At 44.5% G+C, this 11,274-nt stretch overlaps 1 protein-coding gene across 1 annotated transcript; it reads right to left on the bottom strand.

Moving 5' to 3' along the window:
• Positions 1-4,975: 4,975 nt before the first annotated feature.
• LOC120999067 (protein kinase C delta type-like) lies at positions 4,976-10,654 on the bottom strand. Its single transcript, XM_040429943.1, has 6 exons — positions 10,643-10,654; positions 9,145-9,425; positions 7,471-7,562; positions 6,471-6,672; positions 5,835-5,978; positions 4,976-5,113 (listed from the first exon to the last, which is right to left on the bottom strand). Exons 2-6 carry the CDS (start codon positions 9,250-9,252, stop codon positions 4,976-4,978), a joined length of 684 nt encoding a protein of 227 aa, XP_040285877.1. The 5' UTR covers positions 9,253-9,425; positions 10,643-10,654.
• Between the last annotated feature and the right edge of the window lie 620 nt (positions 10,655-11,274).

The raw sequence follows: 11,274 nt of genomic DNA, 5'->3' as shown, positions 1-11,274 counted from the left end.
GCAGGCCGATCTGTAGTTTTTATTGATACCAGTTTTTAATATATATATATATATATATACAGGTGAAACTCGAAAAATTAGAATATCGTGCAAACGTTAGAATTTTGTGAAAAGGTTCACTATTCTAGGCTCAAAGTGTCACTCTCTAGTCAGCTAATTAATCCATATCCCCTGAGCAAATTTTTACTTTTTTATGATTTTTAGCTCATGTTTGAGGCTACAAGACCCTTTTTTTATTTTTATTCTGTACCATCGTGTTTCGTATATATCCATGATGGTACTAGAATTGCTCATTTCTTATGTTGGCCTGCCACCTGGCATAATAGAAGTCTATAGCCTTCCGTGGTGCATTCCATCATGGTCCATGGTAGCGGATTCCATAACAGGATTCTTTTGATAACGCGAACCTTGTGCTCCGAATTTGAAAACACAAGTTTGCGCAACACTATTCAACACACATCAGGTCCTCCTTAGGGCTCACGCACTGTCTGTGTCCGTTCCGTTCCAGAAATTACTCGGTGTACATTCGGTTTCCGTATGTCCGTTCCGCAACAATATAGAACATATCCTGTTATTGTCCGTTTACAGACAAGGATAGTACTGTTCTATTACACTTTGCAAAATACAGAATGCAAATGGCCGCCATCCGTATTTTTTGCTGATCCGTTTTTTGAGGACCGCAAAATACATACGGTTGTGTGCATGAGCCCTGACTCCTCAGAAGTGTAGTTTCTTTACTTTGACCTCTCCCTCCTGAGCCGCTGGCAGGCTGTGCCATCCCCCAATGCTCCTTTCTGTTGCTTCTGCTCCCTCTATCCAAAGACTGGACCTTTTGTGCCCTCAGTGCTCCTCTGACACAGAATTACCAATTCATATCTCCCCATCACCCAAAGAGCCCTGCCAAATAGTGTCCCTCCTGTGCACTGCCCCTCTTGCCGGTGCCCAAAAAACCCCAACAACTTTAGTCTGGAAAAAAATTATAAAGACCCCATGTTGTAGGTGGGTCCAAATTAGAAAAAGGTAGGTAGGGTCAATAAAAGTAGTCGGGGACAGTAAACCATTAACCATGATAACACTGCTGATAGCAAGAAACTGCGCGTGTAAAACCTGTATCAGAAATTGGCATGCTGCGAACTTAAAATGTCCACTTTGCTAACTCCGCTGCATTTACATACAACGAGGTGGATGCGATTTGAAATAGTCTGATCCACACATTGCAGAAAGTTTGCTCAGTCAAATCTGCAAATTGTAAATGACATTAGTAGGCCGTAGTTTTCTGCCACAGATTTCACCCACTTCAGTGCAACGGGGTGCACCATCCAAACTGATCTTTTTGCCTCAGGAAGCGGTAGGACTGCAGGGGGTGGACATTTAGCCCCCAGCCCTGCACTCCTACATCCTGCTCAGCCTTGCATACATTTGGTGTCAGAGAGTCAGAGACCAGGCCAGATTAAACAAGAGTCTGTCTTTATTGTGTGCAGGATTAAAGTTCTAGTACATCCAGCAGTAGTTTGTATAAAATGCAACGTCCTCACAGATGTTCCAGCATGAGCTAAGCAGATGAATATGTCATTGGCCCTCAGATTACTTTGGCTAAGAGCTGTGCTCTAGCAACTGTGGCTGTAGTGTCCGCTATTCTAGGGTACGTAGGTTGTCTTAACTTGTTATCCTTCTGCAGCAGCGTCTGGATCGCCTTAAGCTGGGTTACTTTGCTATCTCTCTCTCTGTAGCCATGCAAATCCTTCCCTTTTAGCGCTTGCTTGTATCTCCTGGAGCTCGTGGAGGTGACGTAACGGTTATTTGGTCAGTTATTTCCATCAGTTATTGTGAGCCAAAACTGGGTGCAGGTCAAAAACACAGAACAGGTGAATATCTTTCCATTGTACCTTTTTCTCTGAGTAGGCTTCACTTCTGCTTTTGGATCACAATAACTGATGGAAATAACTGACATGTGAACTTGGCCTTAGGGTACTATCACACTAGCGTTTTTCTTTTCCGGTGTTGAGTTCCATCACAGGAGCTTAATACGAGTTTTATCCGAATGCATTCTGAATGGAGAGCATTCCGATCAGTATGCATCAGGATGCATCAGTTCAGTCCCTCTTACGTTTTTTGGCCGGAGAAAATACCGCAGCATGCTGCAGTTTTCTCTCCGGCTGAAAATCCTGAACACTTGCAGGAATGCCGGATCCGGCATTAATTTCCATTGAAATGTATTAGTGCCGGATCCGGCATTAAGAGTTCCGGCAAAACGGATCTGGTTTTCCGGTCTGCGCATGCGCAGACCTTTAAAAATGCAAACAATAAATAAATACCGGATCCATTTTTCCAGATGACACTGGAGAGACGGATGCATTATTTCAATGCAATTCAATCCACATCCGGATCCATCTGACAAATGCCATCCGTTTGTGTCCGGATTGCTGGATCCGGCAGGCAGTTCCGGTGACGGAAACTGCCCGCCGGAATCCTCTGCCGCAAGTGTGAAAGTACCCTTACAGAAAGTAAAGAGCAGAAGCTTAAAATGTGATCATATGATGAGACCAGCGTGATCCAGCCCTGAGCACGTGTTAGGCTACTTTCACACTGGCGTTTTGGCTTTCCGTTTGTGAGATCCGTTCAGGGCTCTCACAAGCGGTTCAAAATGGATCAGTTTTGCCCTAATGCAATCTGAATGGAAAAGGATCCGCTCAGAATGCATCCGTTTGCCTCCGTTCAGTCACCATTCTGCTCTGGAGGCGGACACCAAAATGCTGCCTGCAGCATTTTTCTGTCCGCCATGTGGTGCGGAGCAAGACGGATCCGTCCTGGCACACAATGTAAGTCAATGGGGACGGACCCGTTTTCTCTGACACAACAGAAAACTGATCCGTCCCCCATTGACTTTCATTGGTGATCAAGACGGATCCATCATGACGGATGCATGCGGTTGTGTTATTGTAACGGAAGCGTTTCTGCTGATCCATGACAGATCCACAAAAAACGCTAATGTGAAGGTAGCCTAAGTCAGTGGAAATAAAACCAGGCACACAACGATATAAGGGGGGAATGGAGAATTTTATTTAATTTATAATCTTATTAATGATGGGACTGAAGTTTTGGTGTAAATTGCAAATCAAAGTCGAGGATAAGTTACATCCATTGACTTTTATTGATTCAGGGGAAGGCGAAAAAACCCCCTGTAGGGGGAAAAATTCCTTCCCGACTCCGCTTAGGGCAGTCAGACGATTTCCCTGGATCAGATATTATTAATCCAGAGGAAGGCGAAAAAACCTCACTGAGCCTCAGCCATCAGCTTGTAATGAGGAAAAATTCCTTCCCGACTCCATGCATGGCAGTCAGATTAGTCCCAGAATCAATCACTAAATAATCGGTCCGCAAGGGGTTGGCCAAATTGTACTTTGAATTAGGTGAATGGCTGAATTGGGGAGGGCAACTGTGTTGATCCAGAAGAAGGAGAGAAAAAACCCCTTTATGACATCTGCCAATCTGTCGTAATCTAAGGGGAAAAACACTCCTTCCAGACTGCAAATAAAGCAGTGGGAAAATAGTCCCTGGATCAAATGCCCGTACACATCCATCATCCAGTGGGATCGGCTCCAGGATCAGTGTCCTCTGTCGTCAAGATGTCTTCAAGATGTTTTCCTTCAGTCCAATCGCAGGGAGGGCTTCCAGGATCCAGTCTATACTTACCTGTTGTCTTCATACTGTGGTATATATGATAGGAAGAATCAATACAGATACCATATAATGTGGTATAATATACAAAGATTTTGTGCTACATATGAAGATTAGGGATTTTACACAACTGTTTAATGCTCATAAAATTTGAGCTTCACATTTGGAGCAGCTTAAATCTTGAATCATTAGGTAATTTATACAACTGTATAGGAACACTGCTTATTTCCATCTATATACCTGGATCTGTTCTTCTGTCCATCCATTCATCTTCTCCAGGGGCTCAGGAGGACATCTTGCTCTGGTGACATTAGAGCTGGTGGAGGGTTTACTGGGTGACAAATGATAACCCTCTGAAAATGGCCTGATGTTTCAGTGGCAATCGTCGCTTCTTGGCGGCTGCCTCCATTTTGCCCAGGTTGAATGGTTTGGGACAGCGTTGAGGTATAGATGGCTACAAGAAAAAGAAATAGATATAAATGAGGATATGGTCATCACAATTGGTGACAGACCTCATATGAAGCTTATGCTGGTAGTATTTCCACATGTAATATGATTACCTTATGTACTCATCCCCCACCATAATAAGATATATTTTTCTGTAGGAGTATAAAGCATATTAAATGCCAAATTAGGGTAGTGGCCTGCACTCATTACAGGGGTCTGCCTCCAACCAGCTCCATTCAAGAATTATTTGTTACAAATATAATTATGACTTTACCTTCCAAAATACATTCAAGGTGCAAACTACTGAAAACACATAAAAGCTCTGTATGCTGACATGCATTACTGGAGTTGGAGTTTAGTGGCCCAATCCCCAAACCACCATGTCCTGTGACAATTGCTACTGCTTGATGGCTCTGCCCCCTCCTTCTTACCTGCCAACATGTCCCCCTATCAAGCCCCTGACATTGAGAATCATATACACAGTGGCGTAGCTAGAAATGACTGGGCCCCACAGCAAATTTTTGAATGAAGCCCCCCTCCCCTAGTAATTTTTTCACAACCCCTTCCTTTTATGCTGCCCCCATTCCTGTGGCTAGTAAAGATCGCTCTCTCAGATGAGGCCTGGCAGCTGTTCCATCCGTTTTCTACACTGTATATACTGTCACTGTATATAATTTCATTGTGTAATACTGTTATGGGGGCCCTGACAAAATCTTTTAGTCCTCCTCTTCCTGGATGGGCCCCCTTCTGGGTCAGGGCCCCAAAGCAGCCGCTTCCCCTGCTTCCCCTATAGTTACGTCCCTGCATATACATTGTATGACGTGTATCTAGAGCACGGTAGACTTTCTGTTTATGCACTTACTACAGGGATGTGTGGTGGTGGCATCTCAAGGGCTTCCACAGAGACCCAGTCAATATGCTGGAAGAAATGATGGCCTCTGATGTTACCATGGACTCCTAAGCGCTTGGCAGGATCTCTCTGGAGGAGCTGAAAATGAGAAATGTAATGATAACTTAGTGACTATAACGACCTTTGACCACAATGACCAATCACATTCCAGATCTTACATTTTCAGGGGAAAGCTGGGAAATGAAATCTCCACTTTTCTCTTGTGCAAGTTTTGATAAATTTGCCCTAATGTTTATTCTGTCTGAATGCTGGACTTAGGCTGTAGTGTCAGCAATGGGAGATTTTAGAAATCTGTGGCTGCTTGTTACATAAGCTCAGAGGGGTGGACTAAGTATGTAGACTTGTCCTCAGTACATTAACTACCAGACTCTTACTTTAAAGGAAAACTCATATGTTACGATGGGAGAACGACTATAATGTCTGCCTCAGTGCTGGTAAAAATGGCAGCTCATGCTGCTCCTATTTAACCAGGCTCCGGGCCAGGACTCTTAACATAGATTGTGCTATTACTAAGTCTGTGCTGGATCTGGTAAGGTTGTGGGTCCAGAGGTGACTTCTTAGCATCCTCTGTTGTGGAGACCAGTATTGTAACCTTGTATACTACAGAAGTGCTGGTTGTGTATTGTTACCCAGCGAGCAGCACCTCTGAGCGGGGACCTCTCCTAAACACTACAGTGGTGAGTATTAGTGAAGGAGATCATGGTGCTCTATGGGGTATTGTAGGGGGAGATGTCTTCTATCACAGGTTGTCATGTAACATTGTATAAAATACAGTAGTGTTATGCAGTAACATACTGACCTCTTTAATGATGTCTTCGGCGCTGGAGTGTGTGATGTCAAATTGTGTAGGATCGTACTTACACTTACTGGTAATCATTTCATTTAAGATGACGCCAAATGAATACCAGTCCACTCCAACGCCATACTCCTCCTTAGCCAGCATCTGCCAGGAAGGAGAGAAGATTAGTACACAGCTCTTACCCACATTGTAGGTGCTAAGGTTTCTGCCATTGCCAACATATCATAGAATGGAGTCACTCAAGGTGTTTAGCGGAATGATGACAAGATGTTCTGCCTCCATCCAGCAGCAGATAAACTGCAACCACAAAGTCATCTTTTGTAGACTCGGTGTAACCAAGTGTTACATGGGGGTTCATTCATTTGAATGAGCATATTCTAATATTAGGTTTCTCCACAAGCACCCACTGCAGTGGAAATGAATGGTCACCCCGAGCTTCCCCTGGCAATAACAGCTGATCCCTGAGATCAGTAGATGGCATGAAGGTAATTAAAGAGGTCATTTCATGGGTCCAGAAAAAGTCAGACTTCCACCAATATGATGCTCATGCTTATCCTAAGGATGAATGATCAATATTCTGGACCCCTTCAATACAAATGGATCAGTGAAAATGATGTAAACTCCCCTTTTTCTCACCTCAGGAGCCACATAGCCTTCTGTTCCAGCATATTCGGTGGCTGTGCGGTCTCCAAGCATGTTCTCAAGTGCGAGACCGAAATCCGTGATCTTAATATGGCCCGTCTCAGCCACCAGGATGTTCTCGGGCTTGAGGTCTCTGTGGATGATGCCCTTAGAATGGAGATATTGGATGCCACACACGAGCTCAGCGGCATAGAATCTGTCAGAAAAGTAAATGAATGAATATAATGCGAGGATAACACAGAAGACTCTTAGACTTTCTTACCAGTCACCAGAATAAGAGACAATAATGTTTCTTATAACTGTCAAATAATGAGGCAGTGCAGGGGCGTAGCTATAGGGGGTGCAGAGGTAGCAGTCGCTACCGGGCCCAGGAGTCTGAGGGGGCCCAAAGACCCTTGTGCCACATAAGACACTGGCATTATAGAAAGTGCATACTGGTCAACTTACACCTCTGGCTGGAGGGAAGGGGTTAGGTTATGAATTTGGCATGAGGGGGTGCCCTTTCAATGTTTGCCTCAGGCAGCAGGAAGGATTTGTGCTCCCCTGCCCCTTGCCAACAAGCACTGAGGGACGGGGGCCCAAGCTGAACTCTTGCACCAGGACCCATGAGCTTTTAGCTACGCCCCTGGGGCAGTGTCTTATGGAAAGGGCTGCATGGTGGCTTAAAATCACATGGACTTCTATTCCAGGGTTTTAAAGAGCAACCAGTCCTAGTCATGTTCTAGAATGTGTCGCTTATGGCCATTAATAACTATTCCCGGAGGGCCCCTTTAATACCTAGGAATATGATTAAGGCTCCTACACATCGGACTGGGGAGATATCAGAAAAAAAGATCACAAAGATGTGATTTCTGGAGGAACGTTTCCTCTCTGTCTTCAAGTCTTCTTTTGGGGGAACAGATCTCATCAGTGTGATGTGCATGAGGCCGGACACTGGATCTAATATTTCATGTCATTTTCTAACCGTTTAGCTGAGGTTCTTATTTAACCATACCTTGCACTGGGGATGTCAAGCCGCCCCTTCATGTTTAGGAACTGATCAAAGTCCCCGCAGCTCATGTATTCCAGACCAAGTAGAACAAGCATCTGTGACATAGAAGACACCATTACCAAACCATCAGAACATCTACACATGAACTATATGGAATCTAGCAGTGGCATCTGTCATCTTTAAAGGGATATTCCAGTGTCAATAAGTAAAGTTTAATATTTGTATATAGTGAAAGATTCTACAATTTTACAATCTTTCTGTATGAAATTCTCAGTTATTAGGATCTCTGCTTGCAGTTACTGAATGGGAACCGTCATTAGTTTCCTCCCAGCTGCTATAAATCTGTCCTGGTCCAGTGATGGAGATATGGTGCATAGCACTTGACACAGATCTGATAACTGCACTTTATTGAGCCAAGTGTCTGTGTGTCCATAACATGGGGAGGATAGGTTTTTAGCCACTGGAGGTAAACAATGAAGTAATACAGTGTTTATGGATATGCTGAGTTGTGTATGTAATATGCTCCTCGAGGATTGGGCATGTGTACTGTATTTGTACAATATTCATAATCCTAAAAGGTAAAAATAAATACCTAAAAAATGAAATAATACAGCAGAAGAAGCATGGCAGGACAATGCAGAGCAAAGACAGGAGACACTTGGGTAGGTACATTTAAAGGGAACCTGTCACCGGGATTTTGGGTATAGAGCTGAGGACATGGGTTGCTAGATGGCCGCTAGCACATCCGCAATACCCAGTCCCCATAGCTCTGTGTGCTTTTATTGTGTAAAAAAAAAACGATTTGATACATATGCAAATTAACATAAAAGAGTCATATCTTACTTGTGTGACCAGAGAAAAGTCATATTTTCAAGTTCTGACTCATCTCAGGTTAATTTGCTTATGTATCAAATCGTGTTTTTTTTACACAATAAAAGCACACAGAGCTATGGGGACTGAGTATTGCAGATGTGCTAGCGGCCATCTAGTAACCCATGTCCTCAGCTCTATAAACAAAATCCCGGTGACAGGTTCCCTTTAATAAGGTGATCATATACGCCATTGCTTTCTATGGTCAGCAGATGACACACTGACTAAATCTATTAACCCTCTCTACGCTAGACCACAAAATAAGTGACCTCGACCAGGGAAGGTTAAATAAGTGGAAAATGTTATTTTCTAATTTTCTGTAATTCAAACCTGGGGGCGTCTTATAGTCCACAAATAAAGTAAATTAGAAAATGATATAACCTGCCATCATAGAATAAATAACCTTTATTTGCTCCTTTAAAGAGGATCTTTCACCACTCCTGACATGCCTGAATTGCTAGCAGTCTGCAGTAAGGGTACAGAGGAGTGGTAACCAGTTGGGGGGTGTACCTGCACAGACTCACTCTATCCAATCAGTGCTGCCATTTTCAGACTGTAAGTAAATGGAGCAGTGGTCATGTATGCAAACTACTGCTTCATTCATATGGGGACTCAGGGACCTCCATTCTTCTGATCACTGGGGGTCCCTGCAGTCCTACCCGACCCCTTTCTTTCAAATGGCTGGTCGCTCTGAGAGGTGCTGCAGTGAAGGGGCCTAAGTTCTCCACCAAGTGCTGCTGCCCCCTTTTCTGCTGATTGGGTTACGAGTGGAGACATTTGACAAAAGTGAAGTTGTCAGAAGTGTACCTTGGTCTGGAATGCAAAGTCCGCGTGGACAAGGAAGGGGCTCCCAGATGCCAGCTGTAAGACTCGGTGCTCCACCAACACATCCGCCTCATTGCAGTTGGCAAGCATGGATCTCTTGCTGATGATCTTAACAGCATACTTCTGATGGTTAGAAGTATCCTCCGCCAAGACGACCTTACCATAACTTCCCTGCCCGAGCACATGATGGAAAATTAATCTCTTCCTGATGGTATCGGAGATTGTGCTTCTAGAGCAGGTTGGCCGAACACCGCTGTCCTCGACTAGGGGGAAAATAATAGAAAGACATGTGAAAGGATATTCCCATCTTAGGCTTTTATACCATATTGATTGGCTTGGTTCTTTCTGTTATTCTGATAGACGATAGCTGCCAACAATCCCGAATTTGTATAGCCAAGAACAGAGCTTGGCTATCTCCAGCAGTCCCATAGACTCTGAATGGTGATCGGTCTATACTGTTCTATTTGAAGGGGTATTCCCATCTGAGACAATGAGACACCTTTGGGACCCACACCTATATCGAGAATGAGCTGGGAAAGTGGTGGCTGGAGGACTCCAGATTTCCACTGGGTCCAGCCACCACCAAGCGCTGTCCCAATAGTAGTGAATGGGAGCGCACCCGTTTGCGCAGCCACCGCTCCCATTCATTTCTATGAGGCCGAGCTATTTCAATGGGGCTTGGCTATTTTCTGCCTCCCATAGAAATGAATGGAGGGCAGCCGTACTTGTGCGGTGCGCCCTCTGGGACTTTGTTGGCTACGTTTATGAAATATGTGGGGGTCCCATAGGTGGAACCTGCCCCTATGAGACAATGGGGGCAGATCCTACAGATATGACCCCGTTGTCTCAGATGGGAATACCCATTTAACAGAATCCAGCACCGTAGATAAATACAGACCTAGACCAGACTCTAAAATATATACTGAAATCAGACCCCTTAATACATACAGACCCCAGACCAAGTGCCTTAACCCCTATATATATTGTGGGTACTTCCTCTGGTAGACAGGATTAGCGGACGCAGTATAGAGGCAACAAAAAGTTTATTGGATCAAACAGTTCAGTGTTTTATTCACACTTTAGGCAAGTGCTCAAACAAGCAGTCATATTCAAACAAAAAGTCACCTTGCGGTGTTGGTGGTAATTCAAACAATGCGGCAATTCTGTCTCAAAGAGTCCTTGTTGATAGCAGCACCAACCTGTTTTCACACCAAACAGGTAGCAAGCCTTCATCCAGACACAAGGCTCCCAGATCCCAACACAGAGACATGGCTTCTAAGCCCAGCTGCCTATTTAAGGACAGCCAGGTGCTGCCAAAACCTGGACTGGCATTTAAAATCCGGTCCGGTATTTGCCCTCACCTGGCAAATACCTGTTTTACCAGACCAAACCTCTCACTGTGTCACTATACATATATATATATATATATATATATATCGTATTTTTCGTCCTATAAGACGCACCGGCCCATAAGACGCACCTAGGTTTTTGAGGAGGAAAATAAGAAAAAAAAATTCTAACCAAAAGGTGTGCTTTTGGTGGGTTTGAACTAACGGCAGTCTGTGCATGACACTATTATGGGGGATCTATGGATGATGCACTGTTATGGGGTGGGGGATTAGTGGATGGCATTATGATGGTGAGGGGATCTGTGGATGGCATTATGATTGTTGGGGGGGATCTGTGGATGGCATTATGATTGTTGGGGGGGATCTGTGGATGGCACTGTTGTAGGGTGGTTAATCTGTGGATGACACTGCTATATGTGTCACCCACAGATCCCCCCATAACACTCCCATCCACAGATCCCCCCATCATAATGCCATCCACATACCCCCCACCATCATAATGCAATCCACAGATCCCCCCCACCATCATAATGCCATCCACAGACCCCCCTTCCCCCATTATTATCCCAATCACAGATTCCTAGGGAGGGACTGTAGTAGGCGGGGAGAGAAGTACTCTGTCCCCGCCGCTCAGTATGTACTGTATTATACGTAGTGTTAATCATAATATCTAAACTGAATAATGATGCGCTCCCCCTGTGCTTACCGGTACATGACACGCTCCTGTAGTAAGCACTAGCAGCTAGCAGGCAGGCCGGGCGGC

The sequence above is a fragment of the Bufo bufo genome, chromosome 4 (genome assembly GCF_905171765.1).
Source record: "Bufo bufo chromosome 4, aBufBuf1.1, whole genome shotgun sequence".
In the NCBI taxonomy this organism is placed as follows: Eukaryota; Metazoa; Chordata; class Amphibia; order Anura; family Bufonidae; genus Bufo; species Bufo bufo.
The sequence above is the reverse complement of the archived record's forward strand: the minus strand, read 5'-3'. Positions and strand labels throughout refer to the sequence as shown.